The sequence below is a fragment of the Lepisosteus platostomus genome, chromosome 20 (genome assembly GCF_059453375.1).
Source record: "Lepisosteus platostomus isolate fLepPlt1 chromosome 20, fLepPlt1.hap1, whole genome shotgun sequence".
NCBI classification, from domain to species: domain Eukaryota; kingdom Metazoa; phylum Chordata; class Actinopteri; order Semionotiformes; family Lepisosteidae; genus Lepisosteus; species Lepisosteus platostomus.
The window spans coordinates 14,202,687-14,221,783 of NC_142630.1; the positions used below are offsets into that span (position 1 = coordinate 14,202,687).

Consider the following 19,097-nt stretch of genomic DNA (forward strand, 5'->3'; position numbering starts at 1 on the left):
TCATTGTTTCAGATTTTATTTCACCGTGAAAGCTCCTGTGTTCTGCTGGGGGAAGACAAAATGCCAAAGACAGGAGACAGCAGCTTTCACAGACCTATCTGCTGACTAATGGTGACCACTTCTCCACTGCTTTCCACAAACTCAACAGGAGTGTTAATTGTATTAGCTCACTGCTACCTTATTATTGATCTGTTTCTATCTGCTCCACATTCTCCTGCAGGCAGAGAAAATAAAGCAAGATGCAAAAATCGGAGAACTTAAAACTGAATTAAAAGCGTCTGATAGAGAATCCTGTATGCAGAACGTGCCGGGGCTTCTTCAGCAAAGGCTGGTCAAAGACCCTCACGTCTGCTGCTACTGTGGAGAGAGAGGGGGGAGCAGGTCTGTGGGGCAGAGGTGGAGAATTCGGTCCATCCTGTCTTGGGGTGAACAGTCCAGCTCCAGCGGTGCTATAACCTGTTCACAAGAACCTCCCGCTGTGCCCGAGGGCATGCAGTCTTCACCTCGGGAAGAAAAAAAAACACCGCACCGTTAGACAGGCATTTCAGAGCACCTTGACTTGCTTTATAGAACCACCAACTGTAGTTCGCTCTGCATGTATCTATTTAAAGTCTGTGCATATTGATAAGTTGAACTTCAAAATTAAGACACTCGGTTTGGATTTCCCAACTCCGGGGATCCCCTATCCTGGTTTTGAAAAGCTGCCTTCCCGTTGGATGCGTAGGTCTCTTCATTAGGAGCTGCAAAACGAGGAAATATCTGTTCCAGTTCAATTGTATCGTTAAAAGCTGTGCTGGAATTACAAACCCGCAGCCATGGTTTGGGAACCCCTGATGGGATCTACCTGAAGCTCTGGTCGCTGCGGGCTCTCCGGATGGCGACAGCGATGTGGGAGGCTGCGCTGAGCCCCGGCGTGACGCGGCCTCTGCGGGAACAGAAGCCAGCGCAGGCAGGCCGTGGTGAATGTACTGATACAGGGGCCTCACGCGTCGTGCTCTCACTGCAGAATCTAACATGAAAGGAGTTCAAGAAGAATATCGCACGTTTTTAAGAAACATCGTGCGAAGTCACTGGTGACGATTTATGGGATTGCTTTGTAATAAAGATTCAGTGTTTACTCGCTTCTCTTTAAAGGACTCTTACCCATTATTAAGGCGTCCTAAATTGGCAAGACGATTAAAAGCAAAACACGATTGGCGTTTGCCAACAAATGTTCTGCATTCCTGCTGTCATGCCTAATTTTACTTGATTTAATGGAGGTATCTGAAGGTCATTCTACCGGCCCGTATTCTGATGGGTGCTAATACTGGCCCTTCGGCATTGATTTTCTCTAGGCTGAACCCGGTTTACCAGCGGTACAGTAGGTGTGACTATTTTGCCCCTCACACTCGAACTCCGCCGGTATCCCCAAGGGGACCCGGGCCGCTGGGGCTTGCTCTCCGGCCGAGATGTCCGTCTTCCCCACATTCAGGAGCGGTGTCCCTGTGTGTGGGCGGCCGGGGGAGCTGGGGTTTGCTCTCCGTCTGCTGCGATGGTTTTGCTTAGCGCTTGTCCTGGAGAAATCGGGGTGGTGGAACTCCTGTAGATTGCCTCTGGACCTTCTGCAGGTTAGAGATGTCAAACATGAGCGATGCATTTTATAAAGTATACACACATAATCTGAGGCCGTGCATTAATATTCCCAATACACCTGTTTCTCACGATTATTTTTAAATCACTCAATTGAGTCCATGGAACTATATGGGTATTATAAATAATTTGAAATGAAAGATTCCCACTAGATTTTCTTCTTTTCATCAGATACATTCATTTCAGTGTTAAGATCTGAATTAATAGGTAAGTTTAGAGGTCAAATACTCAGGGTTGGGTCATCTACAGAGTGCGATTCAAGTGCGTTTCTACGTTGCAGATAACACCTTATAAAGGAGAAGGAGAAGTAATTTGCAGTGGTTTCTGGACGTTTCCCCTCTTTCAAACGTTAAATTAAATTTCAACCCACAGACTTAAATGTGTTCTTATGTCATATTCCCTGCCTTTTGTACGGGTGAGGAAAATGTATATTTTCAAAGTCTTTCATTATTGTAAGTTGTGTTTTATTCCGCATGTATTTCTGTGGTCTTCTTATTTCGCGGTTTGACTACAGAATTTTTACATTCCTACAGCTGCTGCCTGCTAGATCCGATTTGTGCAACAGTGACAGACTTCTTCGTGCTAAATGATTTATAACCCGTCACAACGCTGGTTCCCATTTGTGACTCATCGCTACTGAAAACAAAACAGGGACTCCTGCTGAAATCCTGCGCCCTGCTTTTAAATCCTTGTCCGAGTCTTCCCAAAACAAGGAGTGAAATTTTAAGAGCCAATAGGCGATAGGAAACACTTTAATTCGCCGGCGCTCATTACTCAACAATGACAAAATACGCACAGGAAATTATTTGGCGAAAAAAAAACGCACTTTCATTAACTTTCAAACTTCTGTAACTGAGTCGAAATAACGATTTCAGAATGAAAGAACACACTTGCATTCAACTAAACTGCTTTTAATTAAATCGGACGCAACAGACGGACACGCTCTAGAAACATGTGCTCATAGGTGCTCAGTCAATGGAAACGTGCTCAAAGCTAAGACATTTTGGAGCCGCCGTACTTGCTTTCTAAAGAGAGACATTAAAGGAAAGAGCATTTCGCTCGCTAACCGCTTGTGCTTAACTGATTCAACTACCCAATTTCAAACACCAAATCTTATACACAACAAAACAATACAGTATTTTTTTTTACATTTTTTTCCATTATTAAAAACTACAGTTTAGGCATTTCAAAAAAGATTTACAGTAATTTCAAAATTATATACATATCTACAAGTATGCAATTTAACATTAAGGCAATTTAAAAAAAGTTTCTCCAGTGGTCTTGATTCAGTAGATTTCGGATTACCAGGAAACGACTGCAAATGTCCGCAGGCAGAAAACACCTCTTGATCAACAAGAACATTTACTGTAGGCAATTGCAGATCCAAAACATTTTTGGGCAATAGGGGGTAGCCAAAAGAGCATTTTAAAAGTAAACCGATGTAATATCAATATACAAAATGAATTACCTGGAGAGAGATAGTGATGTTATCGGTTTAGGGTCGAGAGCTGGGTTTAAAAAAAATTGCAGGGGAGGAGGAAGTGAGCGAGGAACCAAAGTAATTATCAAGTTCCCGGAGGGCGTGAAATGTTCCATTTTAATTGAGCATTTACAGACAAAATCTTTAAAACACAGGAATATGAATGATTATAATAATCTTATATTTCGCCTGAGGAAACGCCACATTGCTCGCTTTGCGGGAAACCTAAACATCTTTATGTAAGTCCCGGTTAAATACTTATTTTCACTACAAACAGTATCCTCCTTAACTTATGAAGCGTGCAATTACAGATCTACATTTGTAGTTTTAGTCTGCCCTTAGCTTTGCCCAGTCCTGAAGTTCTTCAAATTGTCATTCAGACACCCCTCCCGGGCGCGGCCGTGGCGCAGGGGTTCAATTCCTGGGGTGCAGTCTGCGTGGAGTTTATATGCTCTTCCCGTGTGGGGTGTTTTTTCCGCATGCCCCGGCTTCTTCTTACAGGAGGTGAATTGACTTCTGGGAAAACTGACCGTGGAGTGAGTGTATCTACCCTGCAGTAGACTGGCGTCCCGTCCAGGGTGTACCTTGCCTTGCGGCTGTTGCTCGCCGAGATGGGCTCGGGCTCCGGATTACCCAATAGCCTGTTTTGGATAAAGCGGTTAAAAAAAATGGGTGATAACCCACTCCCGGTGTGTCCTCACCTCGCCATCTTCTGAAACCCGTAGGTGCACAGAAGCCCTCGCAGCATGGCCGTGGTTTTGAATTTCTTCAGAAACATCAGATGTTCCCGGGTGTTGATTTCCTCTTCATAAACCGTTCCTTTAATGATCACCGACCTGCCGCTTTCTCCCCACTACATGAATCAAGAGTGAAGTTATTAACTGGACGAACACCGCATAAGAAAATGCTGTAAATGAATAAGATCCCATTTAATTTAGATTTTTTTTTATTGTTTAGTGTTATGGTTCAGTTTTATCACATTATAGGCCCATTATATGATTTCGATCATCATGCGTTGAAACGTTTTTACCTTAATTGAACACCAAAGCAGTAAGGCAATAATGAGACTATACGATTCACGCACTGTGTTTTTGACATGATTACATAAAAAAACAACCTCCAATTTACCTGGAAAGATGTGATTTCTGGGTTTTCTACAATCGCTCCCAGTTTTGTGAGGAACTGGGGGGTCGTTAGCTGTCGAGCTGCTCCTGAAGGCATGTTCAACTAACGAGAAGACTTTCAGTTTTGAGAAGCTATTTTGATTTAATGTTGTGGAATTTTAATACGTCACTGTGGGCAGTTTACTAAGACGGTTTTTAATTACTATAGGTAATCATGCGTGTAAACTAACAGATCATTGAAATAGCTGTGCACAAATATGGATGTGAATATGAAAATAGGTGATTTCAGAAATATTATTGTGATGTGTGCGGCCGCACGCGTTTTGACCACAAGCGAGTTTAGCGGTTGCTGTATTAACCGTTGCACCAGGCGTATCAATGAACCAGTCTTTACCAATCAACATCCTGCCAGCTTTTCACTCTGTACGGGACCGATACACCTCTGTAATAGATTGTAATCAGCAACTGCTGCTTTCTTTGAAAGGGTTTGGGAAAGTTACAGTACGTAGTGATTAACCCCGTCGCTTGAAGGTGCGTCATACCTGGTATTAAATTGTGAGTTCTGCTTTCTTATGGTGCAATGTTTTAAAACACAAAACCAGATCACATTTATTTATTTTGCCCTGCAAATTATTTTGTCTCACGTTACATTTGAAAGCTGAAGAATTAATTACAACAACTTCAACGTTATGTGGTTAAGTTTACGTGGTGGTGGTGGTGATGATGTTGTTTTGCGGCTTTGTCTCCAGATTTTGTGTGCTTTTCCCCGCAAGTTCCTCTTTCCGATATCTAATCATGCAGATCCACAGAAACAGGAAAAAACCTTGAAGAACAGGAAAGTCAGAGGGTTATAGTAATTCTTAACCTAGAGAGTCACATTCCGTACCAACAGCAAGAAATTGTGAGTCTTGAGGGAAATTCTTGAAATCGACCTTTATATGAGGTCAACCTACATATTAAGTGTCACGCTAAACTCTATGAGAGAGAGTTTGAAAGAAAGGCCCTTGAGATTTTCATCTATTCTTTTATGTAGAAGGGTTACCTCACTGAGTGGCACAGAACGAAGTGCCATTAACGCTGTCTGACTGATAGGCTGTCAAAGTTATGAAAAAAAAACCAATTGCATTTGCATTGAAACGTAATTAACTCCGAATAGAAGACTTCAGCTATGCTGAGGCTGCTAGTCTGTTGCTCAGCTGTCTCCTAAATCACTCTCCCTCTCTTGTCTGCAGCTCAGCTGCCTGCTGTTACCTTGGAGTGAGTTCAGGATGGTGAAGATGTAGAGGATGGGGAGGTTGATGTAGCCGATGGAGAGGAAGCCCAGTCCCCAGGTGAGCCCCAGCGCACAGCTGAGCCCCAGCACGCTGCAGGTGGCCTTGCAGGTCCGACTGGTTTCATTGCGGCTGCTCACTGACCTCAGCTGCGCCATTTTGGTGATCACAGAGACCAGGATTCCAGCATTCAAGAACAGCACAATTCCCAAGTATCCGGTGATGCTGGCATAGTGGATGGTCACGTTTGTCACCCAACACCTGTTTTGTTACGACAGGAGCATCTGAATGAGAATTTATGGTTGCTTGTCTGTTGATTTTGTTTGCAGTGTTATTATGGTCTGTTTTTAAAAGTATAAACTGTGTGTTAATGTTTCCGTGCACACGCCAATGTTTTGGCAGCTAGGCGTAGCTGTGCTTTAATTTCTTTATTATGCTTTGGGAAACCTGTTGGGTTTTAGATGTCCGTTCCTAACAAGCCTTGAGCTCAGATGCCGGTTGAAGTGAAACTGAGTGCGCGGACTGTGTGGTTGTACACAGTTTTCATTAACTGCTGGAGGGCTGCGATGGGTTTCCCTCACAGCTGAACTGACATTTGTGCGTTGTGCGTTTGGCCTCTCGGGTCCGTTGTCAGGTTGTGGCTTTGCTATGCAGGGAGGCAGTAAGGGGCGGGAGCTTGCAGCCAGCTTTGGGCCTCTGTGACACCAGTGAACGGTCCGGCCTCTTCAATCTGTTTCCTGTGACATCACCACGGGGATGTCACCTGCTCCGCAGGGCAACGGACTGACAGTGTACATTTCATTCAAGTTGCCATCAATCTGAGCAAAATGGCCAATCACATTCTGAAATCTGCTGTATATTATTGCATGAAAATATATAAAAAAAGATTTGCCGAATAGGAATAGCAAATGCTAGTCATCCTAGCAAGTCATAATAATTATTGATAGTGAGAAATGCTGTGGTCCAGTTACTTCATATATCTACAGTGTATATCTTCCATCCATCTATTACCAGATGCTTGGTAAGTGATGGCACAACCCAAAATCTATCCCAGAAGTACACGGTACAAGGCAACACCACAGCCTGGACATAACACCAGGGCACACAATCATACAGGACACAAGAACATTGCACGGTACACAATTGCACAGGACACACAATCGCACAGTACTCAAGAATATTGCAGGGCACACTTAAAGTAAAGTAATCTCCACACAGAGGTGTGAGACCCAGGCTAGAATGAAACCCAGGAGCCAACAGCTCTGAGGCAGCAGTGCCATTGGGATTTCTCTTCTGTCTAGAAGTAATAAGTCCACTGATTATTACCACTATAATTCACTGTCAAATCAGAAAGTACCTTCATACAATTCTTCCTGCAGTAATTCTCAATCACGAGTCCAAGGAACTTTTTTATATGCTGTTCATCAGATATTGCTTAGAACATGTGGCTTGAAATAGGATGGTGGTTACTCTGGAGCATGACGTTAACAGGAGGTGTTACACTTAGCGGACATATCCAGCAGAGAGCCTTAGTAAAGCTGATCTGAAGCGCAAAGACAAGGGCCTTCAGATCAGCTTTGATGTTAGTGTGAAAGGCCAGGGAATATTGTTAGACAGTCTATTTGTTTTCCATTTTAGATCATTCAAACATGTTTGTAAAGCAAATAAGGTGTCAGATTGCACAGGACAGGGTGTAGCTGATGTTATTTTGCACACCTTTAATACAATTATATCAGTTTCTCGACGGATCGCTAGAGCAAACTCACATGGATGATGTACCAGTAGTGGTCTGACCATAATTCTTCTTGTTGACTGCAACAATAATGAGCACAACACTAGCTGGGAAACCTGGGCACAAAGAGAGGGAAAGTGTGAAACAAACAGGATATCATGAAATTATTTTCACAGTGTGAAATGTGTATGTGGCAGCTGGCATTTTTCCTTATTGTGATTGTAATTTATCGCTGTTTCCCACTACTGCTGTTGTACGTCTGTGTGCAAAATGGTATTTTATTGGTAAAGGGAAAACAATGTAATTTCCAATAGCAGCTCCAAGAGATGGCTGGCTGGTTGCAGGAACCAACATCCAGGATAGGTCACTGCTTTGAAAAGTGAAGATGAGTTTTAAGCCGATCGAATTCTTCTATGTTAGTGGTGGCAGGGCTGCGTCTGTGATGGCTCTGCAGTGGCTCAGGTAGCTCGGTCCCAGTTTCTTGCTCTGTCCTGGCACTTGGTTTCAGAAGCTAGTGTATAGTCATGGCTAGGTCTCTTGTGCTGCTCTGCCTTGTTTGAGAAGGATGCTGGTGTCTGTAGCTCTTATGAGGCCCTCTTTACTAGAGACCCTAAGTGGCGGTGCAAGATTGATCTTATATAGTCTGAAGGTAAGTGGCCAGGTGTGCTCTGCTGGCAAGGTGCTTGACAGGTGTCTTTAGCTATCCACCAGAGGGATGTCATGATAAGTGGGACCTTTGTCAGTCCTCTGCATGATGCTGCAGCGAATTGAAAGTGTGTCTCTGATGAGCCCAATTCTCGGTGTTCCCTGACCCAGGTTGCTGAGGCTGTTTCAGCTGGCGTAGATTGGGCCGCTGCGGTTTGCAAGTCAGGGCAGAAAGGGGAGACCGCATTAGAGATTCTTCGATGAAGAATTTAGCTAGGAAGCGGAGGGCATCGGAGCCGTGGCTGCTGTGCCTACCCCAGCCCAGGAGGCAGAGCCAGAGAAGGTAGCGCCGGATGTAGGTGGTGAAGGGCTGCCACAGCAGCCGGCAGAGGTGCAGTGCCTCCAGGGCCATCCAGGTGAAGGTGCAGAGCAGGGAGTAGTGCAGCAGGACAGCCATCGCGGTGCACAGGCCTGGGCCGGAGAGAGGCGACAGCACCGCGCTGGCCAGAAAGCTCAGGTTGAGCAGGAGCAGGGCCGACGCCAGGTTGACGTGGATCTGAACGGCGTGCTCGCTGGCTGCTCTCCTGTACGGCACAGCGGGGGAGAGAGTGGGCCAGGCTGCTTTTTGCACATCCAGAAATACAGAGCTTAAAACAATGATGACATTTATCTTGAATTGCAAACATTAAATGTTTAATCATGTTAAAAAGTGTTAGTATTTAGCTAGCTATTGTATTAATCAAAATAATTTGTGCACAGTAGGATGCAAAGTACATAGAATGGGCCCTATATTTTCATTTCTTTTTCAGTTTAGTTTAAAGACCTGTAGGAACCTGTTTTTGTAATATGATAATTACCTGTGAAGTAGCACCTTTTGTGATGCGTGTTGCAATAAAACAGGAGAAAAGCAAGGAGAGTAAGAGATGGGTTTACTCAGATCAGTGCGTTGCATGTTACTTTAAAGATGGTAGAAAAGGGAGCTTAAAGACATTAGAGGAAAGTGCTGACTGACCTATAAGATCTAATATGGGCTGGGAGATCGTTCCACTGCTTTCATGCGAGAGAGCAGAATTGACATGTTCTTTCTGGTTCTTGCAACATGTAACAGGCGCAAGCATATCTGCCCTTTTCCAGTTCTCTTAGGTCATAAAATCCAGTACATTATCAATCTGATCTTGACAGCAGCCACTGTGGGGAGTGATCTCATATCTGCTTTAGAGTGATGTTTGTTTTGTGTGCAACACACGCTGATGTGGTTGTGTTGCTCAGCTTTTGCGGTGGCTATGGAAAGGAAGGCGCTAGTGACTCACCTGCAGTGTTTCCAGTGTGTCAGGAGAGTGAGCGCGCAGAAGGCTGCTGAGACAGCACAGCCGATGTAAGTGAGGTAGGTGAGGGTGCGAGTGTTCTGTGTGTCCAGACTGGAGGCAGGAATCTGCTCACAGCAACAAAACATGTACAATGTACCACCGATACGCAGTTTCTCTGATTATAATTTGGACAGGGCATGTCCAAAATCTGTCCAAATATTAGTATATGAAATGGCATGCTAAATAACACTTTTAAAAACAAAAGAAAGTGAAATAGCAATGTTTCTGTGTGTCCAAAGCACAGTAATCTTTCTTCATGTTTTTCATACGTAATTCTAAACATTGTCAATACTTCTGGGGACCACATATTGTAGTGTGAGGTTATTAGGACTTAAAAACACCAGTATGTGGGTAACAAACTTGTAATGTCTTTTACTGAGACATGGAGGGCTAAACCTGGATCGAACTGATAAACTCGGAGGGGAATTGATTCTCTGTACCAGGGCAATGTGCAGTTCCTCACCCGGTTACTTCCAGTGTGTCAGTGGAGAAACGGCGACTGCTACACTATGTAACTCTAGTTGTGTGCATTTCTAGTTCAGCAATTGAAACTTCTGTTATTTTGGATAGAGACATAGGCTAGACCAGCCCTGGTCCAGGAGAGCCTCAGGCCTGTAGGTTTTGTAGGTCACCAGTCGCCAGTTTCAAGTTTTTCTCTTGATTGAACAGATTACTTGGGACAGCTGTCTTACAAAATTATCTATTTAGTAAAGAAGATGAACTTTTTCCCATCATTTATTCATGCACTGCAATTCAACCTGCGCTAAGAAATTTAAAAAAGACTCTGACAGTTATTTTGCAACTGCTGACAACAGTGAGCTACTCTCCAAAAGAGATTAAATTAACCCCAAAAGACTGTCATTGGACAGAGAGAGGTAGGGATCTTGACCAAGTTACCTGTACCCTGGCTTCTTTAAAAAATGGTGACATTAGCTCAACCAGGACAGGAAATACTTCTTTACACAAAGGTAGTCGTAGGAGGCCTGGAACAAGCTACTCAGTCTTGTTGTTGTAACTCATACCCTGGCTTCAAGCAGGGGCTGGATAAGATCCCTGGATCAATTAGCTTCTAATTATTAAATGGATCAGATGATGTGCTTATTGGATCCTGAAAATGGTGCATTAAGCACACATGTGGCACATTCTGAAAAAAAACCCACTTACCATCAGTACAGCAAAAAAGGTGAAGTGACTGCACCTGCAGGTTGTACTATTTTGTAGCTTCTCACTGAGGCAGCCAAAATCATCCCACTTGTCTGAGTCACAAAACACAGAAGGCAGAATTGTTAGCATACAGTGGCACTTATTCCTTTTTAAAAATATTTACCGTGGTCTGTAAATGCATATGGAAAAAGAAACAGTAGAATGGGACCACGAGTGTTTTTAATTGTCTATAAAATTACATCTCTAACATCTATAAATGTTAAGGGAGACCACAGGGGTTCATTTCAGATCCTTGTCATATTGATTTTTAATAATCTGGTTCCATTAGAAAGCAAATAACAATACATTTAAAATAATTGCTAGTTCTTTCTTTCTTTTTTAATATTTACCATATCTGTTCAGAAAAACACACTTGGTTGTCATATTTTCCTGAAACGAAAACAACAAAAAAGAAAGACGTTTGCATTATTTTTGCCTTCTTATCTTCTTGAGAGCATCAGTCCTTTAGCGCTCTCGTAGAGAACAGTTCAACTGTGAAAGGCCCTACGGCGGATGTGGACTGTGTACTGACCGGGACTGGGGATTTGTGAGAGAAGCTCATGACGGCAGGGTGTGAAAGATTGGAGATGGTTACGTTCTCTACCTCTATTCCAATTCCAAAGTCGTTCACCCACGCATGCACCTGGTTTCCCTGCTGGTGCACACAAAGACAGACATGCAATGGTCTCCTTTCCTTCCACTGTTCACGGTTCCCCTCTCAGCTCTAAACTCTACAGGAGGACAATGGACATCTAACATAACAATGCAAGGACATATGAGCCTTGGTATCTTTCATAAGAGGGACCGGGGACACACATGTTTGATGGAGTTGATTTTTCTTACATCCCGTTGGGGGAGAGTGCTCTCTATCATTTTGTGTAGGGAAGCTGAAACATTAAGGTACCTCAGAAGCTTCTTTGTAATTACTTTAAAGCAGGGGATTTCTACAGCAAAGGAAGAGGTTAATGAAGCCTCTATAAGACTGCAACATTAAGTACTGTGATTCACGCGACACACAGTTTTAATGCTGAGCTGGTGGTTTGTTCTATAGGACAGAGGTTAACGATTTTGGTGCTAAGGGCCCACACGGCTTCTGGCGTTCTGAACAGCACGTTTCTCGATGGGGAATTTTGCCAGGTGTTTTTCTCGCTCAGGAGGTGGAGATCTTAAGTTACCTTCAACATGTTTAGGAACTAAAAGCAACTAAAGAGCTCAAATTCATCTGGTTTTTAAGTCATTAAAGGTTCAGTTATGTCACTGAGAGCTTGGTTATATACTTGAACAGAAAGCAGCAGGTGTGTTTATGCCCAGAGCCAGGCTGGGGAGTCTTGTTCTAAAGGAACCAAACCACTGCTGTTACAGGGACCATCTGATCTTCTATACATGCTCATCTGATTCATGAAATCTGCTTGATAAACACAACTGTGAGTTTTGTTTCTTTTTACAGATAAATAGAAGTCAGAGAGAACATTAGGTTGGTTTCATAACTGATATTCTAAATGCAAAAATAAAAAGTAGACGAGGTCCTACTTTTCCTTAAAGTCTTACCTTATGAGCCTTCAAGTTTTTGTACAAAGAAAATATAAATTTGACAGTCGGCGGAGGTCTGTTTGCAAGACCTGAGAAAATGTCAGGGGGCAGCACAATGTGGATTTCGGGGTCAGGGACCTCCGATTTGTTGAGAGAGATCTGAAAAACAAAAGTGAAATGCAGAATGAACCCGATGGCATTAACTGGAACAGCGTCTATCAGCTTTGGGCGAGAATAGGTTACGTTATGATTTTGGTTTTCTTCCATAATAAAATATACGTAGGGGGCTGATTCAGCAGGCATGGCCTGCAAAGGAACAGGTAAAGGATCAATTCCATACTGAAAGTTAAAGAACAGAGGTACACACTTTTCAGGTATCACACCTGAAGAAGGCTCCAAAGCTAAAATGTTGTTTCTCTTTTCGTTGCCTTTCATGGAATAAACCTTTACCTGTTCCATAATGAAATACTCCCTGCATGGTAATTCCTCTCATTTACCCCCTCCTCATGTTACTCTGCATAAAGACCATCTGATGAGTCTACTGACACTCTTCTAGTGCAGAATTCAGAGCTTCCAGAAGACTGAACAAAACTGGTAGGTTTCCAGTTTATTTTCTTGTGTCAACAATGCCCTCCCCTACGTCCGTGCATGGATGTTATTACCAGAGGACTGGTATTTGATAAACAAATTTATTATGTAAAATCTGTTTGCACAGGTTTATTATTCCTATGTCTTACATGAGGTAAGGTGCAGATTGTAACACAATGAAACCTTGCATGTGAATAAATTGTAATGTTTCAGTCAAACAGCCATCTGTTATCTTCGCAGAAAAGAGATACTACCTTATTTGAATTTGCAAAGATTTGTATCCCACTGTAGTTGCGTGTGTGAATAAATTCAACATGCGTAACTCTGGGGTTTCTGGAAAAGGAACAGATATATTTCTTAATGTTGGGAAGAGGTTAGAGTGGAGAAATGCCTGAAGACAAAAACAGTTTTTTCTTTACTTCTCAGTGTGGGGTTAAGATGATTATGTGTATTATAATACAGAGGTCATTTCAAATGACCTTAGTTTAGGATTAAGGCAAGTGAATGGTGTGTAAGCCAGTGACTCAACATAATGTAGGTGCAAAGTCAACATATTAAGTATTACTATTTGTATTACCTATGAAAAGAACAAATAGAGGTGTAGATAATGAAATGTTCAATCACACTAAGCAAAGCACAGAGCAACTTTAGAAGTACTGGGGACTGCTTTCTAGCTTCCTCAACGCCTGTGTGATAATCAGCCCTGGACTATCTACCTCTGCTCGCTGTAAAGGAATCTGCCATATATTACATCATACTGTCGTTAGCTGCCTGAAGCAACTGCATAGGCTTTATGAGGTGAACATTTTGTAGACATGAAAGGTCTGCTCGAATGTGCAGTTTTTTTAAATCAAAAACACAAGTCTGTGTTTTATCTGTAGGTAAATTTCATTCACCATGACATATGTGCGGCATGGGAATTCCTCTTATTAATCCATTTAGGGATATCAGTGCTTGTGGTGCTCTTAACCAGATAAGTCAATTGAGAACAAATTCCAATTTAATATGTTAAGCAGGGTATTTATTGGAGCTATCCCTCTGCTCTGTGCTGCTGCCTGCTGAACAATACTGTGCCAAGTAGAGAACAGCTGTGGAACCTTTCTCTTTACTGTCTTTTCTATTTTCTTGAAGCTTATTTAAACACTATGCACCCAAGTACATTACGCCAAAAGGGTTTAGCTTCTTATTTTCTGCAGCAGCCAGCTCTGTACTCTCTGAATACCGGCAGTGGGTCCTTAAGCCACATCGCGAATACAGGCGGTGCTGCTCTTTCACGTTAGTGGCAGTCACACACACTTACTTGTCTGTCTCGGTGCTGGGACTGCACTTGTTCAGCACCAGTTTGTCTGAAAGGAAACAGCAAAGCAAGAGCTTCCATGAGAAATGTAATAAACGAAAGGAAAATAGCATTAGTCTACAGTATTTAAAATGGTATTTTGAATGCTCACCACATTTGACTCTTCCTCCTGGTATGGGAATTGTTATTGTTTCCTCATGGTATACTGTCCAGTTATTAAAAAAAATGAATTTTGCATTGTCATAAGAGATGTTTTGAAGAAGCTTGAGATTATGGCAGGTCTTTATGGGAAGACTGTAATTACAACAAATTATGTGTTTGTGTCCTTTGCATGCTAAAGTCAAAGAAAGGTTGTCTTCACTCCATCTTACACAGATGTCCACCTTTATGATCTGTTTCATTTCCTTGGGGTCACAGATGAACAGAAGGGCTGGTCTGATCACATGAGGGTTTCCTTGGTCTGCAATTGTCCGGTCTCCTTTTTCAAAATGAACTGATTTCTGCGTTGTAAGATTTGCACAAACCTGGAAGCCTGTGTAAAAATACAGATGATTAGTCACTGTTACGGACCAGGATAATCAGAGGCAACACTCAGATACTTAATTTTACTCCTTTACAGGACAGTTTAGCAGATTGCATTGGCTCCTACCTGTGAGCATGACTAGCAGACAGGAAAAGAAAACTACAACATCACTAAACCTTCTCCAGGCCTTTTTCCAAATCATGGTTCTCCAGAGGTTCAAATCTGTGGCAAGTAAACCTGAGAGAATGAAATTAATGCAGTCTGTTGTTAGAGTTCATTTAACTGTTGCACTGCATTCAGTGCAAAACATGATTCTTTAATCAAAATACACCACAAAGGCTTGTTTGAAAAACTACATACTGTATGAGTTAAACCAGCACTAAATGTGTAGTTACCGGCTTTTAGATTGTTTTCTGATACTGCCCACTAGTATTATATTTTTGTTATGGGTAAAGAAATATTAATGCAATCCAATGATCTTAATTCACATTTTTTTAAATGTTAATTTTGTATACCAGCCTTTATAAGGATAAGTGGAATTCATATACCTATCTTCTACTAGTTTGCCTTTCAAGCAATTTGAGATATAGGTCAGGAATGATTAAATACATACATAAGTAAACTGGAAATATTTTCCAAGGATAAACTTACTGCAATACAATAAAAATGAATTTTTTAAAAATTGCTTTATGGTAAAGACTACTTTCCTCTCTAAAAAGAAACCTTATATTATATTTTCTTTAGCCTATGTATATAACTTTCACACAAATTATCACACATTTAGTTTTCTCCATTGATGTATTTCAGAATTCTATAGACTGAGATACTGCAAATCCTGGCTGCATCGATCAACAGCAGGATTGCTTACCAACTGGATATCAAGATTCAAAGGAAAAGATGACCTACCTGTGAGACTGTTTCATCTCTGTGCCTGTGTCTGAACTTTATGTATTCTATCATTCCACATATGCAAATCAATTGGAAATGTTGAAGGAGCCTTTGGGGGAAAAAAAACCGCATGCATTGAAATTCAACATAGCACATTTTTTGCATATGCAAATGAACAGGTCTGCCGTGAGACCACCGTTGTTTAATGGAGCAGTATTGGCGTAACGTCTCTTCACTTCGCAGTCCCGGGCTTAGTGTGAGTCACGCCATTGCACACCCAAAACCTTATCCCCAAAGAGGGCAGGGGGGAATTATTATTATAGTGTTATTATGGAAAACAGCATCCAGACTCGCACTGATTGTTAAACCGGTTGTTACATCTTACACTGTGCAACACACAGATGAGATGAGTAATACGTCTTACCATTCAGATGGTGCTATTCGTCCCAAAGTCCTGTACAACTAGAACAATATCCAGTCGCTTCTGGTTCTGCTTCTGCTTAATTACTTCACACATCGAGCAGAGAAGAGCGAAATTGCGACCAGTTGAATGAAGAGGGGAGCTGTTAGCTCTGGAATTGCACGAATGTGCACAAGTCTAGAGTGAAATGGAGCTGGGCCACTTATATGAATACCCTTTTTCTTAAATAGAGTGCCCTGGGATCTTTTAATGACGAGTCAAGACCTTGACTTACTGTCTCATCCACAAAGAGTACTTTACAGTGTTTCGGGTCAATGTACTGGGGTCTTGCTTTGGAAATTCTGGTCTAGAGGGAAGATCACCACCTACAGGTACACCAGGAGCAGCAGCCTGTGTTTCCTTGGATATCTGCCACCACAGGACTGGCCAGGACCAGCTTTGCTGAGCTTCTGAAATCTGACGAGATCAGGCTACAGTTTGGACTTTACCTCTAAAGAAAAAGCCTGAAGAAAAGTCAGTATACCTTACCAGAAATTAAGACCAAGGAAATCTGTACTTTAATATGATGTGTGGTGAGAAAATCATTAACTTTGTGCTTCAAAGACTGGAATAAGATAATCCAGTATTCTTGATCGTGGGTTTTCATGTGGTGCATACTGTGTGGTGAAGAAGATGGGTGTTGTACTGAGGTCTGCAGTTTCCTTACAGTATTTTCACAGGCGTCTAGTACAATGTACTTGCAACAGTCCTACAGGCTGCTGCCGATGCAATGGTATTGTTGAACCAGTAGGTGGCACTCTTTCCTCCATTTCAGATTTTCTAGTGTGGTGACCTGGAACACTGTACTAAGAAGTTGCAGTTCTTCAAATGTTAAAATCGAGATCCAAACTACTTTCTAATTAAATATCCTATGACACTTTTCTACAGAGCAAGGGTTTTAACTAGTGAGGCAATTTCTCACTTGTGCTACCTGATGTGCAGTGTGAAGGCTATTTGAAAGTTATGTACGCAAGGAATTATTATGCGTATTACAACTATTAATCATCATAATGTTTAAGTACGTCAGGGAAAATTGCTGGAAATGAGCTTGTAAACCAGGGACAGTGGTTTGAAACACAGACACACACAGTAAATGTGCAGTGTCCATGGCAGTGGAATCTGTACAATTCCCAGCTAAGCAAGTAATCTTAAAATGGTCTTTAAAATGTGTGCAAGGAATCTGTGGATTTCCATTCTGTGGTAGGGATGTGGAAAGACTGACGATTTTATATCTCTCCTGTATCCCTGCAAAAGCTGTGTGCCGAAAAATAGACACAAATCTGCATAGATTCCTACTATGTTCCATTGAGGTTTTCTTTTTCTTATAATTGTTTTTTTCTTAAAATGTTCCAGTAGCATCATTATACTGTATGTTATGGTACGATTTTTAAGGAAAATATTAAATTTAAGTGTGTTCTGTAGTTTTATCAAATGAAGGAAATTACTATTTTCATCTCTAACATATTTATTTGGAGAAACATGGTGGCGTTTAGTGCTGTTGCATCTCAGCGCCTGGATCCCGGGTTTAATATTGGGAAGGGAGGACATCTGAACCTGCATGTTCTCCCCTGGTCTGCATGCACTTTTCAGCACACGTGTCCTGTAGGGTGTCTACAGGTGTGTCTGTGCTTACCCATGCAACCTGCCAGCAGCTACTGTATATTACACTGCAGCTCACAGCTGGCAGCCCACTGAAGCTCAGAAGGTGTGAGCCTGGTTGGTACCTGGATGTGAGACCTCCTGGGAAAACTAAGGTTGCTGCTGGAAGAGGTGTTAGTGGGGCCAGTAGGGGGCGCTCACCCGGCGGTCTGTGCGAGTCCTAATGCCCCAGTACAGTGATGTGGATGCTAAACTGTAAAAAAGGTGCCGTCCTTCGGATGAGACATAAAACTGAGGTCCTGACTCTCTGTGGGTATTAAAAATCCCAGGGAGTCTCTTGAGAAGACTATGGGTGTCCTGGCCAAAGTTCCCCCTGGCATTTACCAATCGTGACCTAATGATAATAATATTTCCTTCCTTCCTAATAATCCCATCCGTGAATTGGCTTCATCACACCGTTCTCCTCCTCAGTGACTGATGTGTGGTGAGCGTACTGGTGCACTATGGCAGCCGTCACATCGTCCAGGTGGGGCTGCACACTGGTGGAGGGGAGTCCCCATTGACTGTAAAGCACGTTGAGAGCAGTGCCCAGAAAAGTGCTATATAAGTATAAGGATATTATTAGAACGTATGTATAATATGAATTATAATAATGCCATAATTATAGTATATATTTAAATGATTATTATTATTACTGGTAGAGTAACCCATCCGGGCACAAGACCCTCCCTGGCTCCCTGGAGTGGGTTCCTTCACAGGTGCGTCACTGCTAGCTGAGGGCTGTTTGGGCCGCTGTGGCAGTTGCTGTGAGAGAGTGGTTTCTGATTGGCTTCAGGGAGAACAGGGGTCAACAGGGCCGCTGAGTTCAATTACAGAACTCAATTGCAGAAGCTTAAGCAGAAAAATGAACAGAATGAAATGCAAGGGCTGCTCTTCTGACTTATAGCTTTACAAAGAGCTTTATTTCTTTATAAAACGTGAAAGTCTTTAGTCTTTTAGCTTGTGTTAAAAGCTAGAGTACAGAGGAGGTTGGTACTTATTGGTGTTTTTGTAAGCTGCAGTTTAATTCTTTATGTCACCCTGTTTTACCTGGTTGTCATTGATACACACTGCTGGCAACACAGCCTGAACACCACTGTATTTTAGGAGACATTTTAAGCAGCCTCTAATTATTCATTAAAGTGTTCGGTATCATACCACACCATTCAATATGTATGCAATTCATGCGTTTGAAGTGTAACACAGAAATGCTACCTAGAAAACAGAAATACGGTCAGTTAATGCCATTTTTTAGAATTGTGTCCTGTCCGTTTTACCAGCATTACACCTGTTCCTGTCATATGCCCCTTTCAAAATTCTCATGAAGAGAGTTTCAACTGATGTATTTCTGGTAACGTGCTTTAAAAAGTGAATAGAGATGACTTCTGTTGCGGCGTGGTACATGCTGACAAATTTACAATGCAGTCTCCTCAGGCTTTGCTCTCTGTACAAATGAGCCCACTCACTCAGATGCCAGATCGGGCTCCTCGGTGACGCCTGCATGCCTTCACGCTAGCAGATCTGTCCTGTTCTTCTGCTTTTCCTCCCTCCACTCTCTGTGCATTGTCCTGATTGATAAAGCAATGGGCCGCCACATCAGTGCCTTACCTTTGGAGGAACTAAACAAACCAATTCCGGTCTGAGTCTGCAAGAGCTGCTGCCCTGTAAATCTGAAAAGCAATAAGAGCTCAGGGAATCATAGTTGTATTTATAGCTCCATAA

At 42.3% G+C, this 19,097-nt stretch overlaps 2 protein-coding genes and 1 long non-coding RNA gene across 11 annotated transcripts in view; 1 reads left to right on the plus strand and 2 right to left on the minus strand.

Annotated features, from left to right (window-relative positions):
* LOC148644580 (uncharacterized) lies at positions 1 to 4,785 on the minus strand. Of its 4 annotated transcripts, none has more exons than XM_088613567.1 (5): positions 4,238 to 4,715; positions 3,811 to 3,962; positions 1,351 to 1,601; positions 845 to 1,009; positions 1 to 497 (listed from the first exon to the last, which is right to left on the minus strand). In XM_088613567.1, the coding sequence occupies exons 1-5, from the start codon at positions 4,328 to 4,330 to the stop codon at positions 355 to 357; spliced, it is 804 nt and encodes a 267-aa protein (XP_088469693.1). In that variant the 5' UTR covers positions 4,331 to 4,715; the 3' UTR covers positions 1 to 354. The 4 variants fall into 4 exon arrangements, with proteins under 4 accessions (XP_088469693.1, XP_088469694.1, XP_088469692.1 ...); XM_088613568.1 differs by having other exon boundaries at positions 1 to 503; positions 1,387 to 1,601; positions 4,238 to 4,675; XM_088613566.1 differs by having other exon boundaries at positions 1 to 503; positions 4,238 to 4,675.
* The window catches only part of LOC148644581 (uncharacterized), a 25,105-nt gene continuing 10,730 nt past the window's right edge, over positions 4,723 to 19,097 (plus strand). The window contains exons 1-3 of one of the 2 annotated variants that reach the window (XR_015928633.1): positions 4,723 to 4,788; positions 5,466 to 5,564; positions 15,197 to 17,081. This is a non-coding gene — a long non-coding RNA (uncharacterized LOC148644581). Of the gene's footprint in view, positions 4,789 to 5,465; positions 5,565 to 15,196; positions 17,082 to 19,097 lie in introns of those variants that run through there. The other variant, XR_015928632.1, reaches the window with a different exon arrangement.
* LOC148644582 (adhesion G protein-coupled receptor G5-like) lies at positions 4,817 to 15,432 on the minus strand. Of its 5 annotated transcripts, none has more exons than XM_088613553.1 (14): positions 15,296 to 15,432; positions 14,516 to 14,626; positions 14,018 to 14,398; positions 13,870 to 13,915; positions 12,824 to 12,902; positions 12,000 to 12,140; positions 10,984 to 11,103; positions 10,802 to 10,841; positions 10,413 to 10,504; positions 9,192 to 9,313; positions 8,197 to 8,465; positions 7,271 to 7,352; positions 5,485 to 5,765; positions 4,817 to 5,056 (listed from the first exon to the last, which is right to left on the minus strand). In XM_088613553.1, the coding sequence occupies exons 2-14, from the start codon at positions 14,589 to 14,591 to the stop codon at positions 4,935 to 4,937; spliced, it is 1,851 nt and encodes a 616-aa protein (XP_088469679.1). In that variant the 5' UTR covers positions 14,592 to 14,626; positions 15,296 to 15,432; the 3' UTR covers positions 4,817 to 4,934. The 5 variants fall into 5 exon arrangements, with proteins under 5 accessions (XP_088469679.1, XP_088469678.1, XP_088469680.1 ...); XM_088613552.1 differs by having other exon boundaries at positions 10,984 to 11,106; XM_088613554.1 differs by lacking the exon at positions 12,824 to 12,902 and having other exon boundaries at positions 10,984 to 11,106; positions 13,870 to 13,940.